Source organism: Chiloscyllium punctatum, chromosome X (genome assembly GCF_047496795.1).
Source record: "Chiloscyllium punctatum isolate Juve2018m chromosome X, sChiPun1.3, whole genome shotgun sequence".
Classification (NCBI taxonomy): Eukaryota; Metazoa; Chordata; class Chondrichthyes; order Orectolobiformes; family Hemiscylliidae; genus Chiloscyllium; species Chiloscyllium punctatum.
This window is the reverse complement of record NC_092791.1, coordinates 12,364,704-12,389,505: the sequence shown is the minus strand read 5'-3', so window position 1 is coordinate 12,389,505 and position 24,802 is coordinate 12,364,704. Positions and strand designations below refer to the sequence as shown.

The 24,802-nt window shown below is 48.4% G+C and overlaps 1 protein-coding gene across 6 annotated transcripts in view; it reads left to right on the top strand.

Moving 5' to 3' along the window:
• LOC140471091 (beta-1,4 N-acetylgalactosaminyltransferase 1-like) overlaps positions 1–24,802 on the top strand; it is a 102,332-nt gene that overhangs the window by 57,503 nt on the left and 20,027 nt on the right. For 5 of the 6 annotated variants that reach the window (XM_072566949.1, XM_072566952.1, XM_072566950.1 and 2 more), the window contains exons 6-7: positions 8,016–8,196; positions 21,216–21,308. In XM_072566949.1, coding sequence (XP_072423050.1) covers positions 8,016–8,196; positions 21,216–21,308 — 274 coding nt within the window. The remainder of the gene's footprint in view (positions 1–8,015; positions 8,197–21,215; positions 21,309–24,802) is intronic. The other variant, XM_072566953.1, reaches the window with a different exon arrangement.

Here is a 24,802-nt window from a genome sequence, read left to right as displayed (position 1 = left end):
CTTTCCGATAGGAAGGAGACCAGAATTGCACGCAATATTCCAACAGTGGCCTAACCAATATCCTGTACAGCCGCAACATGACCTCCCAACTCCTGTACTCAATACTCTGACCAATAAAGGAAAGTATACCATGTCCAGTTCAGTGCATGGCCAGAAACACTATTTGGGCCCGTCGCTTTCCTCGGGTTTCCTCTCAGGAAGACTGAGCTGATGTCTGCAGCAGTGACTGAGGGAACAGGTATGTCTGGGGCTGTTAGCACGCCACTGGCATTCTGTTTGATCCGATGTGGTCAGGGTTGGTGTTGTAATCTTCACTGCTCTCCCTCAGTGAGGAATCTGACACACTGGTGGCAATATTTTGCACTTTCTCTCCCAGTTCCTTTCCACCATCAACATCTACTCAATAGATTCAACGTGTCATAGAGTCACATGGCACGGGAACAGACCCTTCGGCTGAACCTAATCCCAAACTAAACTAGTCCCACCTACCTGCTCCTGACCCATCTCCCTCCAAACCTTTCCTATTCATGTCCTTATCCAAATGTCTTTTAAACGTTGCAACTGTACCCACATCCATCACTTCCTCAGGAAGTTCATTCCACACATGAACCACCCTCTGTGTAAACAAACTGCCTCTCATGTCCTTTTTTAAAACTTTCTCCTCTCACCTGAAAAGTATGGCCCCTAGACTTGAAATTCCCCACCCTGGAGAAAAGACCCTTGCTATTCACTTTATCTATATCCCTCGTGATTTTATAAACCTCTATAAAGTCATCCCTCAACCTCCTACGCTCCAGTGAAAAAAGTCCCAGCCTCTCCTTATAATTGAGTCCCTCCAGTCTCGGCAACATCCTGGTAAATCTCTTCTCTGAACCCTCTCCAGCTTAATAATATCCTTCCTGTAACAGGGTGACCAGAACTGGACACAGTTCTCCAGAAGAGGCCTCACCAATGTCCTGTACAACCTCAACATGACGTTCCAACATCTGACATATCTAGGGCAGTAGACATTGAAGATGGTGGCAGGGTTAGTATTTTTTTTCATCCCTTCACCAGATAGGGGTGTCGCTGGCTAGGGCAGCATTTATTGCCCTAATTGCCCAGGGGGCAGTGAAAAGTTAGTGACGTGGCTGTGGGTCTCTTGTCGCGTGTAGGCCCAGACCAGGTAAGGACCAGTTTCCTTCCCTAGAGGGCATTTGTGAACCAGATGGACTCCCCAGCCCCGCAACAATGGATTCATGGCCATCATTAAAGTTGTACATTTTTTTTTAGTTGAATTCAAATTCCACCATCTGCCATGGCAGGATTTGAACCCGGGTCTCTGGGTTAACAGTCCAGCAAGAATACCACTCGGCCTTTGCTCCCCCCACCCCATGCTACAATCAGGTGTAATTGGGGAATGACTGCTCGCAGGGCCCTGCTAGTCTACAGTGAGTCGATATGATCCATCCTGCTTTTCAGCTGACCCCAAGTAGAGAGTCAGTGGGTGGAGCAACGTATCCCACTATTCCCTACTCCCCTCGGTCCTTGATTTATGTTGATGACAGGAGCCGTGGCTTCTGCTTCAATTGAGTGTTCTTTCTTAGGTAGGTGTGTCAGTCCTGGTACTTCAATTGAGTCTACTGGCATATATCCAATCTCCTGTTGAGGTCTTGCCTATATGTCTGGGAACATTCCACATAAAGCCCATAGTTTGCCAGTGCATGCCAATCTGTTCTGCAAGCGTACCCAACCACCATGCATACTGGGTGCATTTATTTCCCTTTTCTCTGCGCCACCGTGCACTCTCGTGGATCTATATTCTCTTCCCCCACCTCCCCAATAGCCGTTGAGTGTAGTGGCTCCGCCATTCGGGCATATCCAGAACCGGACTGGCACCTTTGACGCTTTCCAGTATTTAAGGTACCCACTCACGTCTCCTAGCTTCGAGTCTCTGGCTCCTCATACGGAGATTTCCCACTGGACTTGAACAGATACCAACAGTCCTGGGTCGATTCATATGCTGTCCCCCTGTCAGTGTGGTCACAGACGTTCTCAGGTCTCCCTCTAGGGGGCCGTTCCTACCTGTTTGGCCTGCATCCGTTTAATCAAGTCTTTTTTTTTATCAGCTTCCTCCCTTTTTTTTTAATCCCCTTCCTTCAGCGTTTTATTCTGTTGCTTGGCTTCATCGCCTGCTGGGACACCTTCCTTCCTCCTGCAGTGTTTTTGATAAAACTGTGGTGATCCGTTTTCCTGTCAGTTGGTCCGTTGCTCTCGCCTGATGGCTCGCTTTCGAGAGCAGTCACTGCTAAAGTGCCTGACCTGCCCGTATCCAAGACAGATGCCCAGTGAGTCTGCTCACGCCATCAGTTTGTTCTATGTGCAGGCCATATCTGGAGCACACTGCTGTGTGGCAAGATGTCCGCCCTTTAGACCGAGCACTGCTGAGCTAATTGACAAGGTGTTTGGTATGCATTCCTCTATTGGTCAGGCAACCACCTGATGAAGAGGCAGTGCCTTGGACTATAACCTGGTGTTGTGTGATTTTTAATTGTATTGGTCAGGGCACTGAGTCCAGGAGATGGGAGGTCATGTTGCAGCCTAACATTGGTTAGACCACTTTTGGAATATTGTCTGCAATTCTGGTCACCCTCCTATTGAAAGGATGTTGTGAAATTGAAAGGGTTCACAAAAGATTGACAAGGATGTTGCCAGGGTTTGAGCTACAGGGAGAGGCTGAACAGGACGGGGCTGTTTTCCCTGGAGCGTCGGAGGCTGACCTCATTGAGGTTTATAAAGTGGCGCAGGGTGTGGATAGGTTAAATAGCTCTGGCTTCCAAATTGAGCTTGGTCAACCTATTTGGGAAGGTGCTTGAAAATTAAAGAGGCAGGTTGGGATGTCACCCAAGGTGTTTAACAAGTGAGAAAGCACCACTTCATTGACAGCTCATCGTGATGCTTGAGCAGTTCATGCGACACTTTTTCACAGGAGGGCCTTGTCTGAGTCTGCAATGAATCTCTCAGAAAGCACCATGTCCAGCTTGGAAAACGTCTGGTGGAAATGTGATTACATCAAGGCATGCAAAGTGAACATGAAACATTGCTGGGAATGCAACAGTGATTATGCCGCAGGGAATATCCATTCCCACGAAGGGAGGGCAGTTTCAGGATGAAACTGCAAAGTCGTTTCACTTTGAGGGTAGATTCTTCGCAAATAATCTGGCTGATGGAATCTTGGATAACCACGCTTCCATTTAAGATAAATGTTGGAAGGAGCAGAATTTCCGATCTGTCTGCAGCGATGAATACCAATGGCCTCACCTCATGGAAAAGACCAACAGGCCTGACATTCCAGTCTAATTTTCCAATGTCTGCATTCAGAATGGAACCTCCTGTTCAAACTTGTCCGGGTAAATGGCACCTGATCCGCAGTGGTGAGAGGTATTCTTAATGCAGCAAGATCAGCTGGCTCAAGTTCTCAGAGAGCAAATGATGTGATTTCTCAGAGAATTATGCAATCGGGACACAAAGCAGAGTTTCAAACTAGGGACTGCATAGGACCTGCAACCCATTTGCAAGTATCCCACACCCTCTCACCCGACTTGCTTTGAGAATCTAACACCTCTGCAGAGTGCAGACGCATCTCTTAAAATATGACCTGATCCCAACAGGACACTGTGCTCAACGTGGGACTGGACCTGAACTGGACACTGCTCAATATGGGACTGGCAGTGAACTGGGCACGCTGCTCAATGTGGGACTGACACTGAACTGGACACAGTGCTCAATGTGGGACTGAGACTGAACTGGGCACAGTGCTCACTGTGGGACTGATACTGAACTGGACACAGTGCTCAATGTGGGACTGACACTGAACTGGACACAGTGCTCAATGTGGGACTGAGACTGAACTGGGCACAGTGCTCAATGTGGGACTGAGACTGAACTGGGCACAGTGCTCAATGTGGGACTGACACTGGACTGGACACACTGCTCAATGTGGGACTGATACTGAACTGGGCACAGTGCTCAATGTGGGACTGAGACTGAACTGGGCACAGTGCTCAATGTGGGACAGACACTGAACTGGGCACAGTGCTCAATGTGGGACAGACACTGAACTGGGCACAGTGTTCAATGTGGGACAGACACTGAACTGGACACAGTGCTCAATGTGGGACTGAGACTGAACTGGGCACAGTGCTCAATGTGGGACTGAGACTGAACTGGGCACAGTGCTCAATGTGGGACTGACACTGGACTGGACACAGTGCTCAATGTGGGACTGAGACTGAACTGGGCACAGTGCTCAATGTGGGACAGACACTGAACTGGGCACAGTGCTCAATGTGGGACAGACACTGAACTGGGCACAGTGTTCAATGTGGGACAGACACTGAACTGGACACAGTGCTCAATGTGGGACTGAGACTGAACTGGGCACAGTGCTCAATGTGGGACTGAGACTGAACTGGACACAGTGCTCAATGTGGGACTGACACTGAACTGGGCACAGTGCTCAATGTGGGACTGACACTGAACTGGGCACAGTGCTCAATGTGGGACTGAGACTGAACTGGACACACTGCTCAATGTGGGACTGATACTGAACTGGGCACAGTGCTCAATGTGGGACTGAGACTGAACTGGACACAGTGCTCAATGTGGGACTGAGACTGAACTGGGCACGCTGCTCAATGTGGGACTGAGACTGAACTGGACACAGTGCTCAATGTGGGACTGAGACTGAACTGGACACAGTGCTCAATGTGGGACTGAGACTGAACTGGGCACGCTGCTCAATGTGGGACTGAGACTGAACTGGACACTGTGTTCAAGTTGTTGTTTGTGACTAAGGTGTAGAGCCATGTTGAACATTCTGTCTGATCCTGCTCTGTGTGGTTTGCTTACAAATTCCTCTGTCTGTACTCGCCGCCTTTCCCAGTCAGCGTTGCCGGAATGTCTGTCGTCATCTCAGCTCTCCCGTCTAGAAAGCCCTTGATTTGTCTCTCTCAAGCCTTTGAGACATTCCTTGAGCCGGTGACCTGACCTCCCCCAGTGTGACCTGTGTCATGCGTTGTTGTATAACACTCCCACGAGTTGCAATGTGCACGGAGCCTGTGTCTTGTAGTCTGGTGCTTTCAACAGTGATGGGAAAAGTTCTAATTTCCAATCTGTCACGTGGCATTAGCCCTCTTACTGCCTACTCCGGGTGTACATTCTCGGTCTTCCAAGTTGATACACAAGCTGCATTACGTACACACCTTCTTCCTTGTCTGTTATGTCCTGGAGTGGGATGTGAACTCAGAGCTTCTGGGTCCGAGGCAGGGTTGTTTCCCACTGAGTCCCTAGCTTGCTTCTGACCATTTGGATAACAGTGTAAATCACGCTGCAATTTTCGATCTGCCTTTTGTGATTGTGTAAGCTGCTCTTCAGCTGACATTATTTACATCCCTCCCTTCCTGAAGGACTCATCTGTCTGTAACTGAGCCAATGGTTATTCACCGGATGGAGAGATGAGATTGGACAGTTATTCTTTCATATTTGGCACCAGCATGGACAGGGAGTTGATTGGTCGTGGATGAAATTTCCTTCTCCTCTGGGATATGAAAGGTCTTTTTCATCAATGTCCTGGAGGGTTCCCATTGACCAAAAACTGAACTGAACCAGCTGTATGAGTACAATGACTACAAGAGCAGGTCAGAGGCTGGGAATCCTTCAGTGAGTAACTCCCCTCCTGACTCCCCAAAGCCTGTCCCACCATCTCCAAGGCACAAGTCAGGAGGGTGATGGAATACTCCCCACTTGCCCCTGGATGGGGGCAGCTCCAATAACACTCAAGAAGCTCAACACCATCCAGGACAAAGCAGCCACTTGATTGGCCCCACATCCACAAACATCCACTCCCTCCCCCCACCGACGCTCAGTAACAGCAGTGTGTCCCATCTACAAGATGCACTGCAGGAATTCACCGCAGCTCCTCAGACAGCAGCTTCCAAACCCATGACTCATCACCATCTAGAAGGACAAGAGCAGCAGATACATGGGAACACCACCCCCCCAGCAAGTTCCCCTCACCATCCTGACTTGGAAACATATTGCCGTTTCTTGAGTGTCGCTGGGTCAAAATCCTGGAATTCCCTCTGCGACATTCTGATAGGCAAATAGGAATGGGTAATAAATGCTGGGCCCAACCAGAGATGCCCATATCCCATGGAAAATAAGATAAAATTCAGAATAGCCCAATCTTGAGTAGATGCTTGGTTAGCAGCACAGTTCCCCCCCCTCCCCCGTGTCTTCAGTGGAAATATTTTGAGCCTCCAGTCTTTTTGTCCATTTGTTTGTAACATTTTCGTTCAGACAAATCACCAAACAACATCAGGAAATCCTTTGTAGAGCTAGAAATCAAGACACACTAGGCCATGAGCTGTCACCATTCTCAAACTGACTGATTTAATCTCAAGGACAGCAATTTTGCTTTATTTTGACCATTATCTGAGGTAAAAGAAACTCCACACTAGGGTTTCATCAATAAAGAAGAAAACAGCATGTGGAACACAAAACTAGAGGAGGCCACTCTGCCCATCCATTCAATGGCTGATCTGATTTTAGCCTCACCCTTCCATCCCTGTATATCCCCCCCCAGATAATCTTTCAGGAATCGAGAATCTATCTCCTTCTGCCACAAAAAGATTGAAAGGTTCTGTATCCACTGCCTTTTGAGGAAGGGAATTCCAAAGACCCGTGGCCCTCTGAGACAGAGAAATGTTTCCCCCCCCAATCTCTGTTTTAAATGGGCGCTCTATTATTTGTAAACTTTGACCCCTCGTTCTGGAGTCTCCCACAAGGGGATACATCCTTTTCCACATCCCCTCAGGATCTTATACGGTTCAATTCGGCCACCTCTGACTCTACTAAACTCCGGAGGATACAGGCCTAGCCTAACCAGCCTTTCCTCTGAAGGGAATCTGCTCATTCCAGGGATTAGTCTCATTGACTTATTTATTGCAACAAGCTTATCCTTGAACAAGTGGCAAAATGCGTGATCTGCTCCTAAACTTAAAACATTCCCCCTTTAAATCCAAACACACACAGACAAAATCATTCAAATAGGATGCAGAGTACCACCATGACAATATCATCATAAGGAATACATTTTGTAGGTCAAGTGTACCAATAACAAGGATGGAATGAGGTGTCATTCTCTCAGTTCTTTTGATTTTTGGAGATGGTCTCGTCGACCGTGGAAGATCGTCAACTTGGTAGCCGGTCGGTTGGACCTAGGTCTTTGTTTGAGTTTAAAGTTCTTGTTTTCAGAGTGGTCCATTGCTTTTTCTCTCACCTGCAAACCTTTAGAGGTCCAAATGCAATTGCCCCTTCTCTCAGTTTTGTGGCAAAGTACGACTGAACTATAAAATCTGTTGCTCGGCACTTGTTAACCCAGGTGTCAGTAGGACCATGTCCAGCACCTCCAAACATCACACAATCTTGTGTTACAAATAAGTGAACACCACAAAGAGCCATAGAGATGCACAGCATGGAAATGGACCCTTTGGTCCAACCCGTCCATGCAGACCAGATATCCCAACGCAATCTAGTCCCATTTGGCCCACATCCCTCTGAACCCTTCCTATTCATATACCCATCCAGATGCCTCTTAAATGCTGTAATTGTACCAGCCTCAACCACTTCCTCTGGCAGCTCATTCCATACACATACCACCCTCTGTGTAGAAAAAGTAGCCCCTTAGGTCCCTTTTAAATCTTTCCCCTCTCACCATAAACCTATGCCCCTCTAGTTCTGGACTCCCCCACCTCAGGGAAAAGGCCTTGTCCAATGACCCTATCCATGCCCCTCATGAACATCGTTCCAATTTGGTCCTTCAAGTTACACAAGACAAACCTAGTTCATTAGCTGCGACACAGGAGCATCCAAATATCCATTGTCTGAGCGTGTAGACACCTTCCAAATGACACATGAAACACAAACGCCCAAGGAGGCTGTGACTAACAGTGAGCAAAATCTCTGCCTTCCAGGTCAACCTGACGGCGACGCTGGGAACCTTTGACGTGGCGGCAGAGGTGGACGAGGTGACCATCCAAGGCGAAGGGCAGGTGCACATGTCCCTGTCGAGCTCTCGCCTAGACAACCTGAACCGGCAACTGCAGTTCGTCACCTACAGTAACACCATCTTCAACCCCAACACGGCCGACACAGGTAGGTTATTCAGAGTGCAGGGTAACTGAGGGGCAGTCCGGCGGAGTTAGGCCACAGATCAGTCACGGTCTCATTGAATGGCAGAACAGGCTCGAGGGGCTGAATGGCCTACTCCTGTTCCTATGTTCCTAAACTGTTGATAATTTCCAGCGATATTTTAACATCGGTCTTCACGGTGGTGCACACTGCAATGGCCCCAGGGACAACACAGTCTCTGTCACGAGGGAGAAAATATGTGACCAACTCAACAGGGTTAAAGGCAAGACAAAATTAAAACCGAAACAACTATGGATGCTGGAAACTGGAAACGAAAACAGAAATTGCTGGAAAAGCTCAGCAGGTCTGGCAGCATCTGTGGAGAGAAATCAGAGTTAATGTTTTGGTTTTTTTAGATTAGATTCCCTTCAGTGTGGAAACAGGCCCTTTGGCCCAACCAGTCCACACTGACCCTCCCGAAGAGTAACCCACCCAGACCCATTTCCCTCTGACTGATGCACCTAACACTACGGGGAAATTTAACGTGGCCAATTCACCCGACCTGCACATCTTTGGACTGTGGGAGGAAACTGGAGCAAACCCACACAGACATAGGGAGAATGGGCAAACTCCACACAGACAGTCACCTGAGGCTGGAATCGAACCTGGTGCTGTGAGGCAGTGACCCTTCTTCAGAACTGGGGGGGGGGGGGGGGGAGAGGAGAACAGCTGGACAGACAAAGGAGTGGATAATGATCTGGCTGGGCGAATGAAGTAGCTACTAATGGGGATAATTATTGGCTAACAATGTGTGTAATAGCAGACTATATGATAACAAGGCCTGGTGTGTGGGGGTAGGAGTAAGGGCGGGGGAGAGCTCAAGCCCTAAAATTGTTGATCTCAATATTGAGTCCAGAGGGCTGCAGTGTTCCCGAGTGGAAAATGAGGTGCGGTTCTTCCAGCTTGTGCTGAGCTTCCCTGGAGCACTGCAGCAAACCTGAGACAGACGCGTTGGCCAGAGAACAGGGTGGGGGGTTAAACTGACAGGCAACTGGAAGCTCAGGGGTCTTGTATGCAGGCAGAACATAGGTGTTCTGTGAAGCAGTCACTCAGTCAACATTCTGTCTCCCCAATTAGAGGGAAAACTGCTGATGTGACACCCTTGTACAAGTCAAAGGGAGGACGGCAAGCAGGAAACTTTGTGTCACTCATTAATATAGAGGTCATTTGGGCTTGGCCCTGGGGTAGTTAGAGGAGAAATTAGGTATCCTTTTCATTGTCTGGCTATTCCAACTCTGCACGTACAAGCTGTAGCTCCTGATGAAAGTTCCTGCCACCATTGCTTCAGTGTAGGCTGTGGGTAAAAGTGCTAAATTGAGGGAAGGCATATTACAACAGTACAACATTCCTTAAAAAGGGCTCATGTCCGAAACATCAATTCTCCTGCTCCTTGGATGCTGCCTGACCTGCTGCGCTTTTCCAGCAACACATTTTCAGTCCAACAGAACTGGGGGCACATCTGACAGGAGTCTTTTAAAACCCAAGTTCAGGACCAACATATCCCTGAGAGGATGAAAGACCAGGATGGCCAGATTCAGGAACCTTGCACAATGAGAGATGTAAAGAAAAAGGAAGTATATGTAAGGTTTAGGAAACCAATCAAATGCCCAAGGAAGCAGGAAATAACTTTGTCATAGAGTCCTAGAGATGTACAGCACGGAAATAGACCCTTTGATCCAACCCGTCCATGCCGACCAGATATCCCAAGGCAATCTAGTCCCACCTGCCAGCACCCGGCCCATATCCCTCCAAACCCTTCCTATTCATATAACCATCCAAATGCCTCTTAAATGTTGCAATTGTACCAGCCTCCATCACTTCCTCTGGCAGCTCATTCCATACCCGTACCGCCCTCTGTGTGAAAAAGTTGCTCCTCAGGTCTCTTTTATATCTTTCCCCTCTCACCCTAAACCGATGCCCTCTACTTCTGGACTCCCCGACCCCAGAGAAAAGACTTTGTCTATTTACCCTATCCATGACCATCATAATTTTGTAAACCTCTATAAGGTCACCCCTCAGCCTCTGACACTCCAGGGAAAACAGCCCCAGCCTGTTCAGCCTCTCCCTGTAGCTCAAATCCTCCAACCCTGGCAACATCCTTGTAAATCTTTTCTGAACCCTTTCAAGTTTCACAACATCTTTCCGATAGGAAGGAGACCAGAATTGCACACAATATTCCAACAGTGGCCTAACCAATGTCCTGTACAGCCGCAACATGACCTCCCAACTCCTGTACTCAATGCTCTGACCAATAAAGGAAAGCATACTAAACGCCGCCTTCACTATCCTGTCTACCTGCGACTGTACTTTCAAGGAGCTATGAACCTGCACTCCAAGGTCTCTTTGTTCAGCAACACTCCCCAGGACCTTACCATTAAGTGTATAAGTCCTGCTAAGATTTGTTTTCCCAAAATACAGCACCTCGCATTTATCTGAGTTAAACTCCAGCTGCCACTTCTCAGCCCATTGGCCCAGATCCTGTTGTAATCTGAGGTAATCCTCTTCGCTGTCCACTACACCTCCAATTTTGGTGTCATCTGCAAACTTACTAACTGGACCTCTTATGCTCACATCCAAATCATTTATATAAATGATGAAAAGTAATGGACCCAGCACCGATCCTTGTGGCACTTGCTTAGGAGCAAAAGAGTAACTAGGGAAAAGGTAGGTCCACTCCAGGACAAAGGAGGCAGTTTGTGTGGAGACATAGCAAGTGGGTGAGGTCCTTAATGGGTACTTGGCATCAGTATTCCCCAAGAAGAAAGATGTGGGTGATGGTAAATTTAGAGAGGATTATGTTGATGTTCGAGGACATCTTGCTACTAAGGAGAGGATGTTGGGTGTCTTGAAAAACATTTAAGGAAGATAAGTCCCCAGGGCCTGATTGGATCCTGAAGGAGACAAGGTGGCCTTGGCAGAGATCTTTGTATCCCCTTTCGTCACAGGTGAGGTCCCAGAAGGCTGGAGAATAGCCAGTGTCGTCCCTTTGTTCAAGAACGACCACAGGGATAATCCAGGAGATTAGAGGCCGGTGAGCCTTCCATCAGTGGTCGGGAAATTATTGGAGAAGGTTCTTCAGAACAGGACTCACTTGCATTTGGAGAAGAATGGACTTATCAGGGATAGTCAGCACGGCTTTGTGCAGGGGAGGTCTTGTCTAACCAAACTGGTTCTGCTTTTTGAGGAAGTGACGAAAATGATAGAGGGTAGGTCAGAGGATGTGGTCGACATGGACTTTTAGGAAAGCATTTGACAAGGTTCCTCTTGATTGGCTGGTCCAGAACATTAAGTCACATGGGATCCATGGGGAGTTGATGTTAGATATAAAATTGGCTTGGCCATGGAAGACAGAGGGTAGCTGTGGGGGCGCGTTTTACTGCCTGGGGGTCTGTGACCAGTGGTGTTCAACCAGTATCAGCGCTGGGATCTCTGTTTGTAATTATGCACATAAATGATTTGGATGAAAATGTCAAGTGGTCTGATTAGTACGTTTGCAGACAGTATGAAAATTGGTGGATGAAATAACTACACAGAGGCTGGTATCCCGTCACTAAGTCACCCTTTATTTACTTGAGCACAGTACATTGGCTGTGACCTGTCAGATCAGAGTCCGTGTCCTGACCTGAGGGAATTCTAAATCCCCTGTTAATATAGTTTTCTTTACCAGGAACACACTGACTGTAGCCCAACCAGCACAGAGTTAGTTCCCTAAACTGAGGAGATTCTGAATCTCCTGTTTTTTTTTTAACCCCTTACCCCCACACTACTGCCTAACAGCGGTATAGTGCAGGTGTGAGACACGGGGAAAGACAACAGATGGACACATCTTTATTTCTATTTCACCACCAGGAAGAAAGGAAACACCCGAGTGGCCAGTGACAAGCAGTGCCCTTCACAGAGGGCAATACTGCGTGATCAAACAGTAAAGGGGAGGCCAGGGATTAAATCAAAATAGAGTTGGACGGGGAAATAATACACGCCACTCCCTGCAGTGCCCACCTCTCCCTGAAAATCTTGAGGGTCTGGTAGACGCTGTGTGCTCCTTCTCCAAGGACACCCGGGCTCTAATGTCACCCCGGAAGAGGGGCAGGCAGTCGGCCCTAACGACCCCCTCCACGGCCCGCTGCCTGGACCTGTTGATGGCCAGTTTGGCCAGGCCCAGGAGCAGACCCACGAGGAGGTCTTCGGACCTGCCCTCCCTCCTCCGTACCGAGTGCCCGAAGATCAGGAGCGTGGGACTGAAGTGCAACCAAAAGCAGAGGGGAGGTTTTTAAGAAAATCACAAAGGGAGTGCAAACACCCACACCCAATATACACGTGGCCCACAGACTCCACAGCGCTACAGAATAAGCAGTTGGGCTGGGAGTCTGTGAACCACCGCAATCTACAGTTGCAGGGGATTGCTGTGTGCTGCACCCTCCATCCCAGATCCCCGAGAGAAAGGGGAGGACTCCCGCGTAGAGAGCCCTCCACTGGGGATCCCCACCGCCTGGTGGAAAATGGGCACGCCAAGGCGTGTCCGGACGGTGGATGAGGGAGAAGAGGTGGACGGTGTGCAGCAGCAGTCGATACAGGGCCCACCTTTTTACGTCCTTAAAAGGGACAAAATTAAAATTCTGGAGGCGGCTCAGGTTGTGGGGCACAGGCTCCTGGGGGATGTATGGGACCTTGGGAACAATGTGAAATTCCGTCCGAGCAGGGGGAAGTGTAGGTGGGATTCCACCGCACACCTGAGCATCCTCCAACTGGATGCATGATGTTGGGTCCGAGCAACATCCAACCGCTGGTTTAAGGCGTCCAACGGTAGTGGCCACGAACCGAATGTCTACGTCCCCTGTTAATTTTTTCTCTTTTTTTTTCTTTTTCCTTTTTTGTTTTTTCTTTTTTTTTCTTTGTTTACACCCACGCTACCGCTTAACTTCGGTAGTGCTTATATTGTCCCCAGCACCCATGTTGATCATTGATCAGCCAGGGGTTTCCTGATTGGCCCAATCAAGGACCTCTGAGTCAACAAGGTCCAGCTGGGTCCAGTCACTACAGATCCGCTGTGAGAAATGGCGGATGGAGTTCAATCCTGACAAGGGTGAGGTGATGCATTTTGGGAGGTCAAATCCAAGGGGAAAGTATAGAGTAAAGGGCAGGACCCTTAGGAGCATTGATATCCCGAGGGATCGTGGGGTACAAGCCCATAGCTCCCTGAAAGGGGCAGCACAAGTGGGTAAGGTGGGAAAGAGGGCAATACAGCATGTTTACCTTCATCAGGCAGGGCACTGGGTATACAAGGTGGCAGGTCACGTTACAGCTGTATAAAACATTAGTGAGGTCACATTTGGAGCGTTGTGTGCAGTTCTGGTCCCCACACTATCGGAAGGATGTGGAAGTTTTGGAGAGGGTGAAGAAGGAGTTTACCAGGATGTTACCTGGATTGGAGGGTATGAGCTATCAGGAGAGATTGGATAAACTTGGATTGTTTTCACTAGAGCGTCAGAGACTGAAGGGCGGACTGTTCGAAGGATATACAATTATCAGGGTCGTGGATAGGGTGGGTAGTCGGAGTCTTTTTCCCAGGGTGGGAATGTCAAACCTAGGGGGAGTAGGTTTATCGTGAGAGGGGGAAAGTGTAAAGGAGATGTGGGAGGAATGTTTTTTACTCAGTGGGTGGTAGGTGTCTGCATCACGCTGCCGGGGGGAGGTGGTAAAACCCAATACAATAGCAATATTGAACAGGTATTTACACAGACACATGAACAGGCAGGGAATTGAGGGACATGGACCATGTGGAGGCAGATGGGATTAACTTAGAATGGTATCCTGGTCAGCACAGACATGGTGGGCCGAAGGGCCTGTTCCTGTCCTGTGCTGTACTGTTCTGTGTTCTACAGCAGGGTCTGCTTGGTCCAGTCTGGTCAAGGAAAGCCACTTCCTAGTCTGCCTGGAAGAGGTTCTTGTAGTGAATGAAATCCCACTCTTTGCATATTAATCACTAGTTGCAAGTTATGGTGGACCTTGAAACAGTCTGTGAGGAAGCTCAGACATTGAGTCTCAATCCTCCGAGCTGCTTTGCCCACAAGCCCATGACATTGTCACAGTGGGGTGGTGCTTAAGGCACTCCTCAGCATTAACCCTCTCAGACCCATTGGCATGCATCCTCGAAGAATGATTGTGTGTGGCCTGTTCTCCGACCCTGCATACATCGCCCCCTTCTGACTGATGGGGAAGGAAAGCCAGGCTTACATTTCTGCATCGCCCATCACTGGCTCGACGCTGCAAAGGACCTTGAACAGCATTGATGGACAGAAGGATCTTGGGGTTCAAGTCCATAGCTCCCTGAAAGTGCCCACACAAGTAGATAGGGTGGTAAAGCGGGCATGCTTGCCTTTATTGGTCAGGGAATTGAGTACTAGGGTCAGGATGTTATGTTGCAGCTTTATAAAACTTTGGTTAGGCCACACTTAGAGTATTGCATTCACTTCTAGTCCCCATACTATGGGAAGGATGTGGAGGCTTTGGAGAGGGTGCAGAAGAGGTTTACCAGGATGCTGCCTGAATTAGAGGGTCTGAGCTATAAGGAGAGGCTAGAAAAACTTGGGTTGTTTTCTCTGGAGCAGCAGAGGCTGAGGGGGAGACTCAATAGAAGTCTATAAAATGATGAGATGCATAGATAGGGTTAACAGTCAGAATCTTTTTCCCAGAGACGAAATGTGTAGTAATAGGGGGCATGCATTCAAGGTGAGAGGGAGAAAGTTCAAAAGAGATGTGAGAGACAAGTTTTTTACACAGGGAGTGGTAGGGGTCTGGATGGTGGTGGTGGGAGGTAGGATAGGGGCATTTAAGAGACTTTTAGACCAGCACATGAACATGCAAGGAATGGAGGGATATGGGCCAAGGGCAGGCAGAAGGGATTAGTTTAGTTTGGCATCCTGTTCGGCACAACAGGCCAAAGGGCGCACTGTTCTGCGTTCTAAAGCACTTCGCAGGCAATACATACTTCAGTTGACGTGCAGTCACACTGGATGCAAGCTCAACCACAACGATGTGACGGGGCATGATGCTCTTGTCTTTGCTAACAGGAAGTGGTTTCCTACATCACAAGTTACATTAACTGTGAGGCAGACGGGCCAGATTTTCAGAGGAGTGCTAATCTCACACACGTTGCCACTCCACACTTTTTTTTTAATAAATAAAGGTTCCACTCAGGGCTCCCTCGGAAACATGGAGGTGTGTTTCCATTCTGACAGCGCTTCAGATTGTCAGGGGAAGAGAAGCATTCCCCCTTTTTTCCCAGCATGCACTATTCTGGAAGGGTCTACACGCTACTTTCACAAAGCGATGTTGACGCTGATTAGGTTAAGCTTTCTTCTTGTAATGTCCTGCTATCTCTTCCTTCATAATGGAAACAAAACAGTAGCAGCTGGTTAGGGCCAGCTATTTTTGTCCTGTTGCTGAAGGGCACCAAAAAAAGCCAGGGCCTGTGGGGAGGACGAGACAACAGCTGACGAGGGAAGTCGGGGGCAACATAAAAACAAAAGGAAAACGTATACAGTGTGGTGAAGATTAGTGGGAAGCCAGAGGACTGGGAAGACTTTAAAAACCAGCAGAAGCTGACTTTAAAAAAAGGCAATAAGGGGGAAGAAAATGAAATTTAAGAGTAAGATAATATAATGGAAGATTGCAAGAGTATTTTTCGATATCTAAAAGGTAAGGGAGAGACAAGGGTGGATGTTGGACTGCTGGAGAATGAGGCTGGAGACGTAGCACTGGGGAACAAAGAGGAACTGAACAGGAATTTTGTATCAGGTTTCACAGTGGGAGACACCAGCAGCATACCAGAGCTTCAAGAGAGTCAGGGGTCAGAGGTGAGTGCAGTGGCCATCATTAAGGAGAAGGTGCTGGGGAGGCTGAAGGTGGATAAATCACCCAGACCAGATGGACTACACCCCAGAGTTCTGAAGGAGAGAGCTGAGGAGATTGTGGAGGCATTGGTGGTGATCTTCCAGGAATCACTGGAGTCAGGGAGGGTCCCAGAGGACTGGACAATGGCTAATGTAACACCCCCACCCCCCATTTAAGAAGGGAGCAAGGCAGAAAGATTTTTGAATCCATTATTAAGGATGAGATTGTGAAGTACTTGGAAGTGTATGAAAAAATAGGGCTGAGTCAGCACAGCTTCATCAAGGGGAGGCCATGTCTGACAAATCTGTTAGAATTCTTTTGAGGAGGTAATGAGCAAGTTGGACAAAGGAGAACTAGTGCACGTGCTCTATATGGATTTCTAGAAGGCCTTTAACAAAGGGCCGCACAGGAGGCTGCGAAATAAGATAAGAGCCCATGGTGTGAGGGGCAAGGTACTGGTATGGATAGAGGATTGGCTGACGGGCTGAAGGCCAAGTGTGGCGATAAAGGGATCTTTCTCAGGATGGCAGCTGGTGACTATTGGGGTTCCACAAGGGTCAGTGTTGGGACCACAGCTATTCATGTTGTACATGAATGATCTGGGTGAAGGAACCTGAGGGCATTGTTACTCAGTTTGCCTATTGAGGGAGTACAGCGTAGGTTCACAAGGTCAATTCCTGGAATGGCGGGATTACCTTATACTGCAAGACTGGAGCGACTGGGCTTGTATACCCTTGAGTTTAGAAGACTGAGAGGGGATCTGATTGAGATATATAAGATTATGAAAGGATTGGACACTCTGGCAGCAGGAAACATGTTTCCGCTGATGGGTGAGTGCCGAACCAGAGGACACAGCTTAAAAATACGGGGTAGACCATTTAGGACAGAGATGAGGAGAAACTTCTTCACCCAGAGAGTGGTGGCTGTGTGGAATGCTCTCCCCCAGAGGGCAGTGGAGGCCCACTCTCTGGATTCATTTAAGAAAGAGTTGGATAGAGCTCTCAAGGATAGTGGAATCAAGGGTTATGGAGATAAGGCAGGAACAGGATACTGATTAGGAATGATCAGCCATGATCATATTGAATGGCGGTGCAGGCCAGAAGGGCTGAATGGCCTACTCCTGCACCTATTGTCTATTGACACAAGGGTAGGTGAAGGGACGGAGTGTTGAGGAAGTGGGGAGGCTGCAGAAGGACTTGGACAGGCTAGGGGCGTGGGCACAGAAGTGGCAGATGGAACACAATGTGGGAAAGGGTGAGGTTATGCACTTGGTGGGAAGAATAGCAATGGAGACTACTTTCAAAATAGGGAAAGGTTTCAGAAATCTGAAGCACAAAGGGACTTGGGAGTCCCAGTTCTAGATTCTCTTCAGGTTAATGTGCAGGTTCAGTTGGTATTTAGGAAGGCAAATGCAATGTTAGCGTTCATTGTGAGAGGGTTAGAATACAAGAACAGGGACGTACTGCTGAGGCTGTATAAGGCTCCTGTCAGACCATATTTGGAATATTGTGAGCAGTATTGGGGCCCTGTATCTAAGGAAGGATGTGCTGGCCTTGGAGGGGGTTTACAAGAATGAGCCTGGGGATGAGGGGCTTGTCGTATGAGGAGGGGTTGGGGACTCTGGGTCTGTACTCGATGGGGTTTGGAATGATGAAGGGGGTGGGGGGTGGGGGGGGGGGGGGGGGAGGGATCTGATTGAAACTTACAGAATACTGAGAGACCTGGATAGAATAGACATGGAGAAGACGATTCCTCTCGGAGGAGAGAGTAGGACCCGAGGGCACCGTCTGAGTGAAGGGACAACCCTTAAGAACGGAGATAAGGAGGAATTTCTTCAGCCAGAGGGTGGGGAATCTGTGGGACCCATTGCTGCAGAGAGCTGTGGAGGCCGGGTCACTGTGTGTGTTTAAGACACAGCCATGTATTTAAGAGAGAGAGATAGATTTGATTGATTAAGGGATCAAGGGTTATGAGGAGGAGGCAGCAGAATGGGGTTGACACATCATCATTGAATGGCAGAGCAGACTCGATGGGCCAAATGGCCTAATACTGCTCCTTTATCTTCTGGCCTTCTGCTACCTATGCTAGCCAGACTCTCTGTACTACAGGGTATGCTTACTGACTGTCTGAATTCTTGCTGCTTGAAGGACCCAGTGAATCACTGGAGTGGGTGGGTTGTGTTCCCAAACAACCACACAAACCACATGCTGCCAACATGTTCTTTATCCCTCATGTGTTTATTCAGCTTTCCCTTAAATGCATCCAGACTGTTCACCCCAACCATTCCCCCCTGTAGGGAGTTTCACATTCTCACTGCTTTTGAAGAGAATTCTCCTGAATTTCCAATCAGTGGGATTGGTGACCGATCCCTCATTGTGGGATTTCTCCACGATTGGAACCACCTTTGCCAATGCTTTTCATTCCTCTCTGAACAGGAAGGGTTTCGAGGGATATGAGCTAAATGCTGGCAAATCGGACTCTGTCAGATTGGGATATCTGGTCGGCGTGGATGAGTTGGACCAAAGGGTTTGTTTCTGTGATGTATGACTCTTCAGTGCTGTTTGAGGAACAGTTCGGCAGGTAGCCTCTGCATTGTAAGGTTCTGAAGTTCAAGTCCCACTCCTGGGCTTGAATTAAAACATCAAAGTAGACAGGCCAGTGACGGGGACACGCAGAACAGTTCATTGTGCTGCCTTGCAAGTTAAGGGCAGATCTGATTTTAACTTCCATTCCACACCCTGATAATCTTCCACCTTCCTCCCTTATCAAGAATCTCTCTACATCTACTTCAAGGGAAAGGCCGATATGGACTGGAAGCTAGGTGCCAGGGTGGACTGGGTTGGAAAGAGCATTGTTGTAAACTTTTTATTTCTCTTTTTGTCTAATTTATTCCGACGATCTGTATTGTTGGACTTTTTATTTCTTTAGTTTTCCAATTTGTTTTCCGTAAGAAATTGTGCTGAAAAATCTATACCTAGGTATCTTATACCTAAGATGGCGGCATAAGTGGTGACTTGTAAACCTTTCACTGTACTCATGTGAGTACATTTGACAATAAAGCTAATTCAGTACCTCAGCTGTAAAAATACTCTGAGATTCTGCTTCCACAACTTTTCAAAGCTGTATGACCCCCTGAGCGAGAGAGAAAAAGAAATTTCTCCTCATCTCTGTTTTAACTGGGTGAGCCCAGATTTTGTAGTTCTAGAATCTTCCACAAGAGGAAATACCATGTCCGCACTTACCCAGTCAAGTCCCCTCAGGATCTTAAGTTTCAGTCAGGTCGCCTCTTAATCTAATCCCCAGAGTATCCAGGCTTACTATGTCCAACCTTTCCTCATAAGGCAACACACTCTTTCCAACATAGAACAGTACAGGCCCTTCAGCCCATCGATGTTATACCGACCTTTAACCTACTCTAAGATCAAGCTAACCTACACACCCTACATTGTACTATCATCCGTGTGCCTATCCAAGAGTCACTTAAATGTCCCTAATATATCTGAGTCTCCTACCACTGCTGGAAGTGCATTCCACACACCCACCACACTGTGTGTAAAGAACCTACCTCTGACATCACCCCTAAACCTTCCTCCAATCACCTTAAAGTTATGCCCCCTCGTGATAGACATTTCCACCCTGGGGAAAGGTCTTGGGCTATCCACTGTATCTATGCCTCTCATCATCTTATACACCTCTCTCGTCATCTCTCATCCTTCTTCGCTCAGACAGGAAAAGCCCTGGCTCCTTTAACCTTTCTACATAAGAGCTGCCCTCCAGCCCAGGCAACATCCTGGTAAATCTCCTCTGCACCCTCTCTAAAGCTTCCAGATCCTTCCTATAATGAGGTGACCAGAACTGAACACAATATTCCAAGTGTGGTCTAATCAGGGCTCTATAGAGCTGCAGCCTAACCTCGTGGCTCTTAAACTCAATCCCCCGCTAATGAAAGCCAACACACCACACGCCTTCTTAACAACTGAGGTGGCAACTTTGAGGGATCTATGGACATGCACCCCAAGATCTCTCAGTTCCTCCACACTGCCAACAATCCCGTCTTTAACCCTGTAATCTGCATTCAAATTTGACCTTGCAAAACGAATCCCCTCACACTTTTCGGGTTGAACTCCATCTGCCATGTCTCAGTCCAGTTCTACATCCTGTCAATGTCCCGTCGCAACCTACAACAGCCCTCCTCACTATCACCACTCCATCAACCTTCATTTCATCGACAAACTTACTAACACACTCTTCCACTTCCTCATCCAAGTCATCTATAAAAATCACAAAGAGCAGAGGTCCCAGAATAGATCCCTGTTGAACATCACTGGTCACCGAGCTTCAGGCTGAATAATTTCCACCTACTACCACCCTCTGTCTTCTATGGGCCAGCCAATTCTGTATCCAGACAGCCAGATTTCCCTGTATCCCGTGCCTCTGTACTTTCTGAATGAGCCTACCATGGGGAACCTTATCAAATGCCTTGTTAAAATTCATGTATACCACATCCACTGCTCTACCTTCATCTATGTGTTTTGTCACATCCTCAAAGAATTCAATAAAGTTTGAGGCATGATCTGCCCCTCACAAAGCCACGCTGACTATCTCTAATCAAACTATGGTTTTCCAAGTGATCATAAATTCTGTCTCTCAGAATCCACCCTAACCTGTACATCCCTGGGCACTATGGGACAATTTAGCATGGCCAATCTACCCTAACCTGCACATCCCTGGGCACTATGGGTATTTAGCATGGCCAATCCACCCGAACCTGCACATCTTCGGACTCTGGGAGGAAGCCAGAGCACCCGGAGGAGACGCACACACACTGGGAGAACATGCAAATTCCACAGACAGTCGCCCGAGACTGGGATTGAACTCGGGTCCCTGGCGCTGTGAGGCAGCAGTGCTAACCGCTGAGCCGTCCTGTTGAGTATTTGAATGACAGATCTGCAGCATCCACAGTACTTTGCTTTTGTTTCAAATGGGCTCATTCCTTTCACCAGCCTGTCTTTGTGTCTCCCACCTCACACATTACTGACCAGGCCTGTCTGCACTGACTGATCAGTTAATTATTATTCTTTTTTATCTAGTGTTGTTTGAGACCAATGGACATCGGGCTGCATTCACCATCAAGATTCGACATCCCATCATTCCAAAGCTCTATAATGTTCAAAGCCAGTCAGGTCAGTGGCAAGCTTGCTTGGGGTTAATGGTGACTGGATTGGGAGCATCACTCATAACTGGTTGAATGGAATCACGCTTGACTCATTGCTTATCACCACCTTTTGTGAAGGGGTCATTGACTACTGCAAGGCCTGATTGATTTTAGGCTGGGTTGGCGCTCCCACATGACCAACAGCGAGTTGATGACGCAAAGGGAACAGGACCAACATGGCCCTGTCACCAATCTTCACTCTGTCTGGGTCTGGTTCCCCTGCAGGGGAGGGGATGCCATGGCCCTGTTATTTGGTCCTGGTGAAATCGCAACAAAATTGCCAATGTCTGGCTCCTCACTACCCGCCCCCCCCCCCCCAAGTTGGAGCAGGCATCTGGCATTGGGTTTCGGCAGCTCAGGCCCTGCCAACTCTTTTGAATAAGCTGTAGGCATGGGGTGTCACAATCCTTTTACAAAGAACCAAGAAACGACTGGAGCCCAGTCCTTCTGCCGTTGCCCACGTCAGCAGCTGACATTTTACTGAGGCCAAGTGTATCGAAGATCACGGGCGATGGATCCTGACGTCAGCTGGGAAGACCCGCCAGTGTGTAAACTTACCACCATGTATACGTCATTTCTAGGACCAGGCACACGGAGATACTTGCAGAGGGGACTGCGTAATGTGGGCTAGCCCTGCAAAATACTTCTGAGACATCCACTTGTGCTGGGCAAATGCCCCTGGCGAGAATGCCCTTCTATTTTTTTTTCTCCCCCAGTCAGCTAAGAGGGCTATAAAAAGTCCAAGAAAGGACTGTGCGTCCATCCTGGTGACGTGCAATTTGGACAAAGCCGGTTAGACAATCCCTGGACCAAGAGAAAGAAGCAACGTTGACAGAAGTCCCTTTAGCTAAAGCACTGCAAAGTGCTTCTGCCACTCACAATAGTGGGTTGATTGCTCAGGCCAACCTTCCCATTGACCTCTCTCTCCTTTTGGAAAGCCCAGAAAAAGCAGAAACCTCATCTCCCTGTTGTCTGGGAGTGGTCATCTTTCACTGGTTACCTGATACCGGGACCGCGATGGCAGAGTTGGCGGGGGGGGTTGGGAGCGGATGCAGAGCAAACAGGAAAACTTAGAAATGCCCCAGCTTGGCACAAACTGACTCACGGGTGGCGCTAAGATACAGCAAAGGCCATCCAAAAGTGAGGAGCCAAAGACACTAAATAAGAAATGGAAGAACCGCGGCTGGTGTGAATCAGAAACGAAAGCAGAAATTGCTGGAAAAGTTCAGCAGGGCTGGCAGCCCCTGTGAAGAGAAATCAGAGTTAACGTTTCTGGTCAGGTGACCCTTCCTGCCAGACCTGCTGAGCTTTTCCAGCAATTTCTGTTCTTGTTTCCCCTTAACCACCTCAAAGCTTTCGCCACACCAGGACTCCTGGTTCACTCCTGTGCCCAGTTCATCCAGGCTGTGGTGAAGGTGCCACCCAAAGACGTAACGTTCAGGAAATACCAACCCCTCGCCTGCTTTAAACTGATTTCAAGTCAAAACAGAGGACCTTTCCATCCATGACACAGCCTCGTCATTTGACTGCTCAACTTCCCATTGTTCCCTGACACGTTTTGCCTCGATTCCTGGTTGGGAACGTGAATGTTGGCAGGACGTGGGTGGACGTCATGCTTGATTGTGATGCATCCTGTAGCCCACCAGTCCCACTCATTAAAAACATGAAGCCCGGGGTTGCTTGAGGCACACAGACAGTCCTGAGCCAATATTCAGACCCCCTTGGGCGACATCCCGAAACTGGGATTAGTTGCCCATTCCACTCTCCCGGGAGCTGTTCTGTGCGCAAATTGGTTGCTGCTTTAGCCCGGTCTGCCATCTGCGGCGACACTTTTGGACATCATCGCCGGAAATGTTGCGCCTTCTGCCTTCCTGAGGGTGCAACAAGGTGCCAAGTGTGAGCTCTCTCTTGGTGGCGCAGTCGAAACCGACTGGCACAGGATGGCATCCCCTTGGACAGCAGCTGTTTTGCAAAGATTGCTCACGGTTTAACGTGGGTCTAAAGTAGGCCAGCCCTACATCCTCTGCGTTAGATCCATTTGCAAAAAAAAGGAAACCTCGCAGAACTTCCGACTCAGTTGAAATTCCCTGTGGTCTTTACGCCCTGCGTCATTCAGTCTATAATTTTCCACAAACTGAATTTCCCATAATAGACGCTGCAAAAGTGTCATCTGGACTTTATTTCTGTTCAAGACTTTCACTGACGTGCTGCTCCATTTGCTGTACAGTTCTTGCTGCATCCATACCTGACTTTTTATCCAGTTGGCTGCAGAGTAACATGAACAATGTGGGTTTGATTCCCACTCCCGGCTGAGGTTACTCTTTCTCAACCTCACCCCTCACCCAAGGCATGGTGACCCTCAGGTTAAACCAGCACCAGCCATCTCTCTCTCGGATGAGAGTGCAGGACTACAGTGACTTTAATCTTGACTCGTCGCAACTCTAACCCCCTTCTAAAACTCCCCCTACACACGCAGACACACAGAAATGGGTGTTACGGGCAGAGGGAAAGGCAATTTAGTTGTCTGTCCGTAGGGCTCACTAAACTGATCCCCATGCTGCTCCTTCCTCAGGTACTTTCACTCACCACAGGAGACACAGAGCAACTGGTTCACACTTTATAAAGTCACTGGTGTATTGGTTAGAAGATGCAGTCTCCAGTAACTGTGGTGAGGAAATAAACTGGCTTCCTTCAGGCTCGAGCTGTTTCTTACTGCAGTGAGAAGGACAGCACCTTCCCTTCTGGAATTCCAATGGCTCTAACCCTCTAGCTCAGTTAGCTCGGAGCCAACCATGCAGTTGTTAGCACCCAGAAGCCCTTTGTCGTCAACTATGGGTCACCATTCCACAGCTAAATTGTCCCATAGTGCCCAGGGATGTGTAGGTTAGGATGGATTGGCCATGCTAAATTACCCATAGTGCTGAGGGATGTGCAGGCTAGGGTGGATTGGCCATGCTAAATTGTCCCATAGTGCCCAGGGATGTGTAGGTTAGGATGGATTGGCCATGCTAAATTACCCATAGTGTCCAGGGATGTGCAGGCTAGGGTGGATTGGTCGTGCTAAATTACCCATAGTGCCCAGGGATGTGCAGGTTAGGGTGGATTGGTCGTGCTAAATTGTCATGCTAGATTGGCAGCTCCTTACTGCTAGCTAATCTCCCTTTGTGCACACCCCCTAGCTCCAGTTCATCATCTGAATTAGTGGTGCTGGAAGAGCACAGCAGTTCAGGAAGCATCCAAGTAGCTTCGCAATTGACGTTTCAGGCAAAAGCCCTTCATCTTTAATCCTGATGAAGGGCTTTTGCCCGAAGCGTCGATTTCGAAGCTACTTGGATCCTGCCTGAACTGCTGTGCTCTTCCAGCACCACTAATCCAGAATCTGGTTTCCAGCATCTGCAGTCATTGTTTTTACCTCTTTATCCAGTTCATCTGCAGTCACTTTACCCATTGCTTGAATAAGCA